Source organism: Protopterus annectens, chromosome 2.part2 (assembly GCF_019279795.1).
Source record: "Protopterus annectens isolate FY-2018-M chromosome 2.part2, PAN1.0, whole genome shotgun sequence".
Classification (NCBI taxonomy): Eukaryota; Metazoa; Chordata; order Ceratodontiformes; family Protopteridae; genus Protopterus; species Protopterus annectens.
The window spans coordinates 880973985-880989275 of NC_056730.1; the positions used below are offsets into that span (position 1 = coordinate 880973985).

Consider the following 15291-nt stretch of genomic DNA (forward strand, 5'->3'; position numbering starts at 1 on the left):
GACAAGGCAGATTTTTTTAAAATTTACTGTGATGCCTAGTCTGGCGCAAAGTGACATTCTTTCATCTCTCACCCATAGTACTAGATGCCTGGTGGTGGCAGAGAGGAGCCAGTAGTCTAGGTATGGAAACACCCGGAATCCCTGATGTCTCAAGTGAGCCGTGACCACAGCCATGCATTTGTTGAACACTCTGGGGGCTGTAGTGAGACCAAAGGGCAGGGCTCAAAATTGGTAATGACTGGCTCCCAGCCAAAAACGTACATGTCTCCTGGATTGACTGTCCATATTTATATGGTAGTACGCATCCTGGAGATCTACTGAGCACATCAAATCGTCTTTGCCAATACTGACTGCAGAGTGACCATACGGAACATTGACTTCTTCACTGCTTTGTTTAGCTTGCTGAGATATAGAATGGATCTCCAGTCCCCTGTCTTTTTTGGAACTAAAAAGAATCTTGAGTAAGTTCCAGACCCAATTTGGTCTGCGGGGACCTCTTGGATGACTCTTTTTCCTAGCAACGAGAAAATCTCTTGTGTTGAATTGTCCTTTTGACCAGGTGGGACATCTGGTAAGGACCAAATTACTGGGGGGAATAGAAAATGGTATGTAATAGCCTCTGGATATAATTGTTTGTATCCATTTGTCTTGGGAAATTTCCTGCCAGGTGCTTGGGTACAGTGACAATTGACCCCTGACTGCCTCTAGAGAAGAGCAGGCAGGCATCCCTTCAGGAGCGCTGGAAGGGCCTGTCAGAGAACGTATCTCTGTTGCCCTGATTCTGTGGACTCCCTTTGCCACAAGGTTGGCATCTTCCATTATAATTTCACCCTCTGCCCTTGGGGGAAGAGTCACCAGGTGTGTCAGAAAAACCTTTCTAGAACTTGCATAACCACATCTTTCCTCCCTTTTGACCTTTGGGGTAAAGTCTAGATGGGGCAGAAAAACAGACTCCCGGCAGACAAGATTTTTCCATCCTGCTTGCACCTGGTCAAAGTACCTTTCACCTTTCGTCCAAAAAGGGATGAACCATCAAATGGGCCATTGGTGAAAGAAGACTTGAAGGGTCCGGCAAAATTGCAAAGGTGCATCCAGGAATGTCTCCTCAGGGAAATTCCTGTTGCAGCTGCTCTGCTCGCTCCATCAGCCACATATGAAATCCATCTCATGGAGGAGTTTAAGATGGAATTGAGGGTAGAGAGCTGACAGGAAACTTTGTCCGTGGACCCCGAAGCTATGGTGCCCTGAAGGGTATCTCCAAGTTCTTTGAGGAGATCCCTTTGAAGTCTCATAAAATGGGTAAGGTAATTCAGTGACCGGAGGGTGAAGGCTGCTGAAGAAAAAGCAAGCTTTCCATATCTGTCCATAGTCCTGGATTCTTTGTTAAGAGGATAAACAGACAAGGTAGTCTCCGATAGCTCAATGCTGGTGGCCGCCACCACCACCATCACATCTACAGGGACACCCTTAGTCAAAACTTCCTTCTCTGAGGGAGCAGTGATAAATTTGTTAGGCCTTCTTGGAACAGGCTCCACTGTATCAGGCGATGTCCAGGCCTTACGAGATATGATGCCTAACAGTTGGTCATGTGGTGGAGTCACCCACGAGGTGGAAGGGCAAGACCCAAAAGCCTCCAGGTATACCGATTCAACCTCTGAAGGGTTGGTGGGGTTCCAGCCACCCCACTGTTTCAGGATCTCAAGGATGTGCGCAAAGGAGACATCCTCAGAGGGGGGGCCGTGAGGACCTTTCCAACTCATCCAAACTGATATCAGAATGGACAGTCTCAGGGGAGTCTATGTGCTTCCTCTTGCACAGTCTCTTCCGAGGGGCTTCCTCAGAGGGGTACTCCGGAGAAGTTTCAGAACAGCTAATGCCACCTGCAGGGGCTTCCTGAGGTTCTGGGTCTCTGCGCTTGGGAGGGGGCGGTGGTGATGAGATAGACACTGGCACCTGGGAGAGGCGAGAAGTTGGATCCAAGAGCAGGGCTGTCTGAGGAGACAGCACTCTCTCCATCAGTTCAAAAGCCCCCCCGCCCCATTCCGAGGAGACCCTCTGCTCTGAAGAGACAGAAGGTTGACTCAGAGGCAGAGCAGGTGGCTCCGAAACAGAGGTAGGAGCCAAGCTCAACCTAGCCGAGGCACCAAGGGGTGGAGTCAGGTTGGACGACTGTCCACACCAGCTCCCCTCCCCAGACCTGACTGGCGAGCGTCAGCTCCTAGACTCCTCAACATCGGAAGGAGCAGAGGACCTCAGAGCCGGAGTTGGAACCAAAGATTCCAAAGCTGGTCTCAGCGCTGACAGTTCTGCTGCTATCAGATCCAAACTCTCTGGCTCCGAAGACTCCACAGTGATAGGAGGAGGAATCGATGAAGCAAGCTTTGTATGGGATGGTTCTGATTCCTTTGGGTCCAGAAATGACATTTTTGCCAGGGCTGGTGTTCGAAGCAATCTAATCATCACCCATTCCACATCTTCATCAGATAAACTACTGGAAGAATGGGTGGACAAGGAATGAGATCTATCTCTCTCCAGGACAGGAGATCTCAGCGTTGCAGAGATCGGCTCCAATAAAGGAGACTGACTCCTCGATACTTCTGTAGGCTCCATGGACACTTTTTTGGCACCAAAGAAGTTCCAGGTCTTTTGGAATTGACAGCCCTCTGTTCTGACAACACAATCTTTTCTGGTGGCTCCAAAACTGGAGGTGGTGTAGCCGATCTTTGGTTGACTTTGACTGCATTGAAGGGGAGGATGAATTGGAGCTCTGTGAGCTGTCTCTAGCTTCCTGAAAAGGCCCTTTCAACAAACCCCTTGCATTAATTTATTTCTATGCTCATGGAGCACCCTGCTACTGAAGCCGTGACATATGGTGCAGGGGTCCTGTAAGTGGATGGCACTGAGGCAATAAATGCAACTCATGTGCCCATCTGTAAGAGACATCTTTTGTGTGCATTTATCACACTTTTTGAACCCTGACTGCTTATGCTCCTTGGGTTCCTTTCTCTATCCTTGTCTTTGGACATTATGCGGTAAGAAAAACAAGGCCAACACTATAGAAAAACATTAAACTAACTAAGCAACAGCAAAACTACCCAAGGGGAAACTACCTCTATATCTTATATATATATATATATATATATATATATATATATATTTTACAGCAACAAGAAGAAAGAAGGAAAGGAAGAATAAGAATCCTCTAACTTAAATGGATTCTACTACAGAGACAGGACAAGGAAACAAGGGGGAAGCGGCCCTCGAACTTAAATGGGCCGCAAGAGCCCTCTAAGTTAAATGAAAACTCTCACCGTGTTTGGGAAGGGGTATTACTACTAACTACAGTTACCTAACACAAACAACACAACAAACTCCCTCTCTAGTAATAAAGGGAGTCGAAGGAAAGAGTTTTAGATAAATTAAACTAACAGAAACTATACTTAGCCAACGAGCTAGCAGGAACACTTCTCGATCGCTTGAGCAGCAAACGAGATCTGAGCATGTGGCCCAGAGCATCATGGGATAGGGGTTAGCCTTGAGCCAGTGGAAGCTCTCGAGCTTTAGTATTCGGCCAAGTCAGAGCCAAGATCGGCTCCGAACCCAACCTGCAAGAATTATGGTGAGATAGGACAACATAACATTCTCAGGTTTTCACTATATGCTCTGTCCTCTAATTCTATTTTTTTTTTAAACATCTCTTCTTTAGCAATGTCATATTCAGCCAGCCTTTCCATCATTTCGACCTCTGATTTTTGCAGCTATATCACCTCATCTGAATATATTTTTAAAGCTTCTTCCATTTTTTCCAGCCCTTTGTTGTTTGTGTTGATATACTCTATCAGTGTTTTGTTTATTTTAACCAGTTCTGTGTGCAGTTGTCTTGTGACTTCCTGTAGGTTACTGGAATTCATGTCTGGAAGTTGCACTGCTTTTTGCTGAACAGCTGCAGAACTGTCACCAGTCAGTGTTTCTTCCTACTTTTTGTAGCTGATTTTGCTCCAGGTTCCTCTGTATTTCTTTTTTTCTGGCATCCAGACAGTAAACTTACTAGCCAGTTACTGAAACTTACCCATAAACACAAGTCTACTGACCTTCTCTGCTGAGTTCCAGTTTTCACACTAGAAGAGCTATAATTAAGCTGTTACTCAATGTGCAGCCATCTTGGAAGACCCTCAAATATGCAGTCTCTTGACAGTATTCAGTACAAGGTGACATTTCACAATGTCATCTAGTTGGCACTTGCCATGCAGCTACAGGATCCTGGATATGCTGTTCTCAAAGATGTAGGTAGCAGGCCACTCATAATGCTGTTTTTTATTGTGTGTTGCAGGTTATGCAGGATATGACATAGAGCCAAGATAGATAACCTCCCTCCAAAGCCCCCAGATGATGGTTCAGTTGGCATATAACACTGTGGTGTCACTGACTCAGAATGCATTCAAGTATGTGTTAAGATTCCTCAAGGCACCTTTCTACTGCTTGTACACATCTGGTGGCACACTACAGTACAAACGTCAGACCTGCAGTAAATTATCTATGGTGTGAGCCAAGTAATACAATATGGTATAATCAAGGAACATCACAGTACCATAACTGACTTGTGGCGGCAGTGGAGGAGGATTTGGGCAATGGGTTATCAGAGGAAAGAGCTGTGGCACTGGGAAAGAGGCGGTGTCTGGTCCACAACTACAGGCTACGACAACAACACAGAGTAACACTGATGCATGCTACATACCCAGTGTATGCAGTAGACTAAAATGAGTGGCCACACTGCATCAAACACTACCTTACCCTCACAGGCCAGAGAGCAATCTTCATTATTTGCAGAGGCAGGGTCAGGAACAATGGAAAGTAACACACTACCAGTAAGAGTTACAGCAGGTGGATGCAGTATCCATGAAAACAGGTTGGGTAGAGGCTGGATGCATTCTGTGAAAGAGATGATTTTGCATTTTGGAAGTGTGCACAGGATCCCCACTGTGAGGAAGAAATAAATGACTAGTACCCTTGATCTTGATGATGGCCATGTCTACGTATTGCATACAATAAGCCGGCACTAGCTTAGGATAGTTTGGGATTGTGAAACCCACAGCAGCTGGCCCAATGGGGCATGCCGGTGGAAAAGCTAGATGATCATTATCCACTACCACTAACTGCCTATGCCAAGTGGTAAAGGCAGTGAGAAGGAATGACAGTGATGCAGTCTTTGGAACAGTGTGCGTCATCTGCATAGGCCTGGACCATGACCACACGTCATGCATCCAGAGCTCTGCACGACCACGGTTAGTATTTGCTAGTATCCTCATGGATGCACAAATGGATGCCAATTGGGCCACCACTGCTCTCAAAATCCATGTGTGCTTCATATGCATGTATGTCATGTCACTCTGTATGCAGTGCAGGTTATCTTATAGTGCCTGCAGAGTTTTTAGATCCTCATGCAGGCCAAGCAGCACACTCAATCTCTGCCATGTTGTTTATACTGGCTGTCTGTGCTCGGATCACTTACTTGCACATCTGCTAATTGATCTCAAAACAGCAACACGGCCACCACCAAACACCTACAGCAAACCAAGACAGCTGTGAGATGGTAAAAGGCAGCCAAAAAACATTCACAGTAAGAAACTGTTTGCCGAATGTAAAAAAAAAAACCACAAAGGACAAGAACCAGGTCCACTAATACAAAATCTTTTAATCGAGCTCAGATCTGTCTTGGTTCACAGAAGGAGTTTGGTGGTGGTTGCGTTGCTTTTTTGAGTTTAATTTTACTCTGTAACATCTTTGTAGTTACTAATCTGCTAATTGATGCCAGGTGTAGCACTCAAGCAAGAAATGATGTAGAGGCATGGCAGCAACTGTCACCTACATGCCTCTCCCCTATGGTAACTGTACACATCTTGGAACCAGCGCTGCTGTCTGTGCTGTTATCTCCTGAGCATCTTGGGTGGGTCTAACATGGATAGGACACCCAGCAGTGTACACTGATGATACTGGAGGTTCAGTCTCCCCTCCACCATTACCTCACATGAGTGGAATGTGTATATGCCCTCCAGTGGCAGCTTTGCTGACGGTGTCACTGTGTCATCAGACTGTGATTGTTGTCAGTCATAAGTGACCCATTGACATTAGGCATGTTTCTGATCTGTTGTGCCGCACTCTCCACCAGTAGAACTTGTGAAAGTATAAAGAAAACATACTTGTGGTATTGCTAGAACATGTGTCACTCCCCCAACCTGTGGCACACACATTAGTACATGAGAACTGTTATGTATGGTGCAGGTTGTTATAGTTACAGTCCCAATGTACCTGGTGGGCAGATATACATACATGCTCTGCTGAATAACTTCTTCACATGTCTGGATTAGTGTACAGCAGTAATGGAACATGCAAGGACTGAGCTGGTGCATCCCCTACAGATACTTGGATAGTCATCACCAGTCCAGCTCCCACATGTAAGGCACCACCAAGTTTGAAGGTTCTTGCACCTGCCTGAAGAGAGTTACCAGGAACTCTTCCATCTGTAGGAAGTACTTTTGTTTTGGTGGCCAATGTCTTTGACACTGTCCTGTACCTTAATCTTAGTATGCAGTATCATAACAGTGACTGCAATGCACCTGTACTACTGTCCTATTATGGCTGCCCACAGCATTCTTGCACTGCTCTCTGCCACACTTGGTCCTACACAGACTTGTCTGCTTTACCCTTCACAAGAATATGCATACCAAATGTGCATATGACTGGCAGTAACATCCCAGTCTCTTACGTGAACTTTTCCAGATGTTATCATTATCGCAGTTTCACTACGAGTCAGGCTGTGCTCTGTCTACTGCAGCATAGTAACCTATTTTGCCTTTGTGCTGTTACCTCACCCAGTCTAGATTTCATTACATGTCTGTGCTGCTTCCATGCACCCATGTGTGCACACTTCAATCCTGAGGCTCATTATCAGCTGCCTATTGTCTTTTATTAGTATATCTACATGGCAGCTCAACTTTATTTACTGATTTCCCATTTCTAAGTTGCTAATCATGATGCAGTCTCCAGCAATATGGTAACTGCACTTTTTATTACTCTATATCAGATCACATTGCATGGTGTTACGATACAGAGATGCTTTAGTGTGATCTGTGAATCAGTGGCATGAAATGCTCATTCAGCCCATTGCCAGGCTAGGAGGCTGTGTGCAAAGTACACTAATGCAAAAACACCACAAAGCTTGTAGTACTACCTATCCATTTTAGTGATGCTTTCCATAGCACATTGTTGCTCCCCAGTGAAGCACATTATGTGATGCCTTGAATGCATGGCCATGTATGTTTGTTCATCTGTCCCTACAACCCTCACTCTGACCTGTTAAGCGGACATGGCTTTTACAGGCACTGGGTTCAGCAGGTCTCCTGCCTGGTGCAGCCAGGTGACTAAAATCATCCTCTGTTTGCTGCAAAAGGATAACAACCCATGCCTGCTGGGTCAATATGATGGCCTCATATATAAACTTGATGACTGGCAGCAGTTTGCCATGGTGGTAAGTGATGCCAGTGGCATCATTCATTTGGGTTAGCAGGGCAAGAATAAGTATAGTGACCTTCTCCACTAACAGAAGGTAAAAATGAAAGAGAGAAAAAGAGAAACATAATTTTATAATAAGCACTACATTAAGTTTTTGCATTGCATTTTCTAAATATTGTCAGATTTTATCCTTGCTTTCTGTTGACAGGACCAAGCTACATTAAGTACTGTATGTGTTTTATTTTACATTTGCAGACAAGATTGCCTTACACTGGGAAACCTGTCTGAAGATAAGTAACAGGCCCTTCAGGTGGTGGATATACATAGTAGTAGATGTCTAGAATGTCAAATTGTAAATCGAGTTGTTATACAGGTGTACTACTGTGTTGCATTTTTTCTCTTTCCATTTCTTGTCTCCCTGTTTCTACAGGTTCAGCTGTAGTGCAGGGTGTGGAATGGTAGTGGCCATCTATGCCTGCACCAGCTGATGTGCCTGTTGTTGGGTCACTGGTAATCACCAACCCTTCCTCTGTGAATGAAGGTGACATAAAGGACCAATGGTCACCACTCAGGGTCTGGAAGCTTCTCCTCTGAGACTGGCAAAGAGAGTCCTCCACAGGTCACCCAGTTCAGCTGTCATCTCAACTTGTCTGACCAGCTGCCACAGCTAATACTGGATGACCTGTGGTGTAACCTCTGAGCCAGTCTTAGAGAAGAAGCTTCCACACCCTACATGGTGACCTAGAGAACTCACTGGTAGCTTCAGAGACTGGCCCAGAGGGTCCCCCAAAGATCACAGGTTCATAGGTTTGTACTAGGCTATTGGCCCAAGGACCTATACAAGCCTAGCCATAACAATTCCCTGGATATTTCTTCCCACAATATTTACTTCCCTGGACCCCTGTCTAGCAGGGTGACTGACGTGATTCCTGGGGTGAATTTCCTATCTCCCATCCAATCGTCAAGGTTTCTTTTGAAGAGGGCCAAGGAGGCACTCTGCTTGACATGTATAGGCAGTCTATTTCAGAGTATGGGGAGTCTCTGGGTCAGTAACCTATCCCTCCAGCATGTTTTGTTCATTGTGATGACAAGGTTTAGATCCCTGGAGCATGTGGCTCTGAGGGATTGGGATTTCTTTAAGTGGAGCATGTCTAACAGCACAGAGTTTGACATGGCCTTGTATGTTAAGCAGAGATCGCCTCTGAGTAGACGATATGCCACAGAGTATAGCTGGAGTTTTTTTAGATGGTCAGCAGGGAATTCACTATAAATGTTTAGCATTTCCTTTTTTCTTTTATATTAGTTCCAATAAATTTTCCTTTTATCTCCCTTACTCTTTCACCTGTAGAGTTCTTCTTTGCTTTAAATAAATTCAAGTGTGTATCTTTTTCATCACTGATTTCAAATCTCTGCTCTATATTACTTTCCTTATTATATCTGTCATGTTTTACAATTATTTGTTTTACCACTTCTGTCTGTTTTTGAAAGATAGCATCATCTGTTTCAGTAGTTACATATTCTTGTAGTATTTCCTGTTCATTCTGCTTTCCTGTAATTTCCCCTTCTTTCCCTTCATCACCCTTCTTACAGTACATCCACATGTGCCCTGATTCATTATATTTATAGTATTTCAAAACACATTTTGTACATCATGCCCAGTTTCCCACAATTATAACATTTTTACACATTTACTAATGATCTGAATTACCACAGTAAAAACAAGCTTTAGGCTGTCCTCAATATCTTACAATTCCCTTATTTCCATCAATAGATATAACAATTGGAATATGGATAATATCATCATTATCAATCTTCAAAATAAAAGAACAATCCCATCCCCTAATCCATACACCTCTATTATCATATGTTTTCAAAATGTCCAGTACGTTTTACATATTGTGCTCAAATAGGATCTTAAAGTCTCTTTTTCAACCTCATTCCTAAACTGTATTTGGATTTTATGTTCCAGTATTAGTTGTGGCAGCTGGCCACACACAAGATGAGCTGAAAGCTGAACTCATGCATTCAGACCCTGGATTATCTCCTTGTGTGGCTGACAGTGTTGCATGGCTGACTGACCCTGAACATCAGGTCATTATAAGTTTGGCATGTCAACAATGTCAGCCATGGAAGTGACTGACATCTGGCCGGGTTCATCTCTGGGTCATTCAGACTGACCTCCATACTCTGTCCTATCCCCCTTCATGGTGTTTTCCCTACCTTGTGTGTTACTCATTACACCCTGTTTGTAATCAAATGCTCCCCATAAACGGCTGTCCTTCCTCTGTCTGTTTGCACCTCCCACTGCTGTCTCCCTTTTGTGTACATGCCTCTCCCGTCTGTCTGTCTTTGCTTTGTCTTCCCCTGCAACCCCATAGTTACAGAGATCCAATTGTAATTTTGCAGTGCATGGAGATTTATCTTCTCCATGTACTAACATTAGTCAAAAGTAAGGATAAAGGAAAAAAAAAAAGAAAAAAACTCAATGTGCTATACCAGCTTTGAAAGCTGGTAAAGCAGTAGGGAAATGGTTTATGTCCTTATGTCTTCCCTGTCTAAGATAAGCCATTGTAACCAAGGTACTGTGTGTACTTTAGCAGACAGCAGGCAGAAATGGGAGTTAAAACAAAGCTGGTCATGCCCTGTACAGTATTTGCAGTGTTTGTAATGTTATCAACATGCCATAACATACTTGCTTTCAATGCTAAGCAGCAGCAGCAATAAACTTGATCTGATCCATTTCCTGAATCACTTAATAATCACATGGATAATCTTTTTCCAAGTATCATTTGTATTTCTTTGGAAAACTGCCCTCTCTTATTTTTACATCAAATATATTTCTAACCATCCTGCAACCCTGGATTTTTGGAATATTTCACTTTACTTTAAAAGTGTGACGGCTCCTGCAGTGCCGGATGCCATTAGTGCTACTAGGCTTTCTATATAATGCACTTTTTAAAAGCTCCGTAACTGCACCCTAGTGTAGACAGCATCGAAGAAGTTAGTAATGTTTTTTTATAATGTTGAACATTGACTTCTAAAGACGGCATAGGTGTTTGTTAATGCTTTTCTTAAATGGGAAGTGTTACTCCCCATAGTATAAAATATAGTTGTGAACCAGAAGTCACTTAAGGAGCTAAGATTTCGTTCTGGGCTTAAGGATTAGACATACCTGACAGTGAGTATTACTACTATAGTTGCTAAAACCTAGATCAAAATAAATAGCATATCAGCAATAAACAGTTGCTTACAGCTGTTGTTACAAAGATTACCCCTTACTGAGAAAAGGACAGTAACAGCCTACACTGGATAAGTGATACACAGTCACAGATATGCAAATACACAAACCCATAACAATGGTTTGTTGGCCTCCATCCATTATTGAAATAATCAATGTATTAGGAACACTACCTGTTTTTTCTTTTCCGATGCTCTTTAATGGAATTCTCAGATTCACTGCCACTGCTTGTATTACACCGAGATCGAGATCTGAAGGAGTAAAAACATATTTGTTTGATGGATCTTCTTCCAAGTACACTGTATGAAAATATATTAAAATTCTATTTTTTTCTTTTCAAAGTCTGTGACAAGACATTTCTAAAATGCCTACCACACTTCAACAAGAAAAGTAAAGGATTGTGGAGACAATGACAAATTTCCCAATAGTCTAACAAGAAAGAAATAACCACTAGTCAGAAAATAAAATAAAGGCTGCTACAATGACATAAACAGAACCTGATAACAGATGCATACTGTTTGCCCACAGAGTTTGCCCAATATTCACTGGGTGATACACTGTCCATTCTATTCATGTCCCAAAATCCTCACACATTCATATTAACACACTGAAGGCAGTTTTGATGAATGTTAAATTATCTAAAAATATTCACAGAAACTACCAATGATATTTTTTTGCAGGGTGGCAAACCCGCCTTCACCAACCCCATGTAGGACATTCCCATATCCCCAAACTTATATATCAACTCCAAGGTTGCACAACAGTGGAGAAAGGTGCAAACACCAATTTTCAGAAAAGTAGTTTCAAAGAATGTACACTGTTCTTTTTACATTCGCTGAAAGTTCCTTTGGCGAATCGATAGGAATCCAGTCCTCACATTTCTAAGATGCCTACTATACTTGAACCCACACCCACTACAAGGAGGTTGTATAATAAACCTACAGTTATCAGCGGTGAAAACAAAAAGACTTCCGTTCTTCCTCCTATGGTTAAAGAGCCATCCTTGTCATCTTCAGACTGTGACCTCTTACATTTGCACATCTGCTTTTCAACAAAACAAAAATCTTCCATCTTGGACTTCATCATTTCTGGTTTGTTGACATTCCTGAAAATTTGTAGTAGCGATTTCCTTTTCTGTTTTTCCTCTAAAGTGACCGAACAACCAGCACTCCAGAAACACCCAGGCACAAAACGATGATCAATAAAAAATATTTCTTAAATAAAAATAACACGGACCATAAATGCTTTAACGTTCTCACCACATTTTCATCTACTACAAAATGTTATCAGATGCAACATTCATAATACACCAGTGCTGAAATACCTTTGGTAATAAAACATTCAATCATCCAATAATCCAATTAACAATTAGATAAGTTTCAGAGCATGAAGCTATAACATCAAAACTTTGCTTGACAATTGTGGGAATTCCATAAATGGCAACCATAAGCACATAAAAATAAAAAAATATAAAAAAATAAAACCATTTTACAACTTTTAAATAACTTGGATAAAATATACCTATAAATATTATTTACTGTAATCTTTTAAAACAATATATCACCATCTAGTGGTTAAAAGTAATTATTACATCTAATAAACCTGAGTAAATATATGAAAAAAATGTATACAAATATATACAACAAATATGTAAAGAAAACGGGTGCTAATAAACAATGACCTATAAAAAAAAAAAAAAATATATATATATATATATATATATATATATATATATATATATAAATCTTTAAAAAATATATTCTCAACCTATATTCCTAAGCTTGTGAAAATACCAAATAAATAGTATTATAATACAAAAAGGGAGTATTTAAAAAAATTCTCTCTTTATAACCTTGCTGTTCTCAATTTTAACACTGGGGCTAAAGAGACATTCTCGTTAAGCCCAGGGACCCTGTTGGTTTTCAATACCAGCTACCAATATAATTCTTTACATTCTATTGTGGTTTCCCATGGTCCCCCATTACATCAATTGCAACCTCTTCTAAAACATAAAAATTAAACCTAGCCTTATCACATATTAGGGTATGTTTAAACAATGCATTTTTATAATTCTTACTCCTGATATCATAATAGTGTTCATATACCCTGGTTTTCACTTTCCTTTCCGTTTTTCCCACATAAAAAGCTTCACAAACTTCACACAGACCTAAGTAAATGACTCCAAAAGTGTTACAGTTACAAAAAGTCTTACTCTTACCACGTTTTTATATTATAATACTATTTATTTGGTATTTTCACAAGCTTAGGCACTTAGGTTAAGAATATATTTTTTATGCACTTTCAAGTTTCATATGTATATTTTTTTAAAAGATTTTCATATATATTTTTTATATGTCATTGTTTGATAGCACCCCTTTTCTATATGTATTTATTGTATATATTTTTTTATACCTTTCATACATTTACATAGGTTTCTTAGATGTAATAATTACTTTTGGCCAGTAGATGGTGATATAGTTTTGTTTTAAAAAGGTTACAGTAAATATTTATAGGTATATTTTATATAAATTTTTAAAAATTGTAAAACATTTTTTATTTATTTTTATATGCTTGTGGTTGCCATTTATGAAATTCCCACAACTGTCAAGTTACAGTTTTGATGTTATAGCTTTGTCCTGAAACTTATCTAATTGTCACTTAATTGAATTATTGGATGACTGAATGTTTTATTACAAAAGGTATTTAAGTAGGGGTGTATCGATGAAAACATTAAAGTGTTTATGGCTTGTGTTATTTTTATTTAAGAAATATTAAAGTCTTTTTATTGGTCATCGTTTTGTGCCTGACTGTTTCTGGAGTGCTGGTTGTTCGGTTACTGGTGGTTATAGTCAGCAGTTTTCCTCCGTTTCTCCTTTGGTTTTCCTCTAAAGTGCATATGTTAAGTTTTTTAACATATTTCTGCCTCTAGACCTGTGAGAGACTTCCCTGTAATGTGTTGAGAGCACCAGTGTTTAATGTTAAGTGCCTATACAGCTGTAATATTCTTTTGTTTCTCACAGCTTGAGGTATGAGGCCTAACTATGCTACTGAAAGTGCAGCATTCAGAAGTGTGATTTAATAGTAAAAAAATGTTAAATGTCAATGAAATTCAGAAAAAATATTGCTTTTGCTTCTGAATGTTCCTGTTTTTAACACATTTAATTTAAAATCTTTTTCTAGTTAGCTTAACTGAGCACACCTTCATCATCGTTGAACTTAACACCCCAAAATCTGACAGCATTAATGAGCCAAGACTCTCAATATAGCATGAAAAGTTCATTATGCACAGGGCCGGTGTTAGCATTTTGGGGGCCCCCAGCAAATGTCAAGTTGGGTGGCCCCCTAGTCACTTCCAGTATAAGTATCATCCTGTCAATGCTACCCCTCCAAAGAAACCTTTTAGTTTGCAATGCAAACCTTTAGGGGTAGCACGCACAGACAGACCAGTAGCGACAAACTTTTAATTTATTTTTTATTTATTTTTTTACATTAACTTTTACATTACAAGCCTATATACCACACTTTGCTGACCTGTCTAACAAAGGGACACTTAACAGTTATTGCATTTAGTTGCAACAATGATGGTCTGGCCCTGGGCTTAACTCAAGTGATGACTTGACCTACTGTTTCAAAATCCCTCCCACACATCCTCCAGTCCTCACCTCTGAGCCCTTCCCTTTGGGCTCCCCATACCGTACACATTACTTTTTTCTTCCTTTTCTCACATTTTGCCTTACTCTCAGCTTTGTTAAGGAACCATAACTTTCTATATGCTCTGAAGTGCATTTTAAAGTTGTTTTTTTCTTTTTACACAACCTTTTCATCCAATAATGGCGTGAACAGAAATTATAATTAAGGAAAGAAATTCGGTGCTGCTGTTCAGCTTCAGTTCTCCTTACATCCTTTCAACAGACCTTTCCTGACCCAGATACATAGTAATAACCATTTAGGAAATAACCCAGATAAGCCAGGGCTCAAGAAGCCACCATTTTACAGATGGTCTGCGATGAATTTTAGAGCATTTTCTTCAGCATTTTACTCCAGTGGTAACCTAAACAAAAATCATGAAAAAGAAAAGAATTTCAGTCTTATTTTGTTTCTTTCAATGAAGACGTAAGCTGTGCACAAGGCTTAATGTTCAAAGCTGACATAATAGTAGCTCACAATAAACTAGCACACCAGTTGCTGTGAGGATACACTGATCCTATCTGGGAATCCTGCCTGCCTCCTTAACACTACAGTCACTGGCTACGCATCCCTCTGGTGTTAGATTGGGATGAAAGCAGAGGTTCAAATTGCCTTAGTCATATATTTCAAGTGACTGCTGACATACATATACATAGCATGCCTCCTCACCCCTAACCCTCAAAGTCAGCCCCATGTATATGTGCCTGATGTGTGATTGTGAGAATGATTTCAGTAATATATTTTAAGTTGTTGCTCCTAGACAGTACACCACCCCTACATGAGCTATAGTAACCTTCTTTTTACACCTATAAGGTCTGTGAGAAAAGTAAATAAACAATGACCACACTGTCCTCAGC

General features: G+C 40.9%; 1 protein-coding gene across 1 annotated transcript in view; it reads right to left on the minus strand.

Moving 5' to 3' along the window:
* The window catches only part of EPB41L4A (erythrocyte membrane protein band 4.1 like 4A), a 2214504-nt gene that overhangs the window by 499387 nt on the left and 1699826 nt on the right, over window positions 1-15291 (minus strand). The window contains exon 16 of the mRNA XM_044064468.1: window positions 10921-10998. Within this exon, the coding sequence (XP_043920403.1) occupies window positions 10921-10998 (78 nt within the window). The remainder of the gene's footprint in view (window positions 1-10920; window positions 10999-15291) is intronic.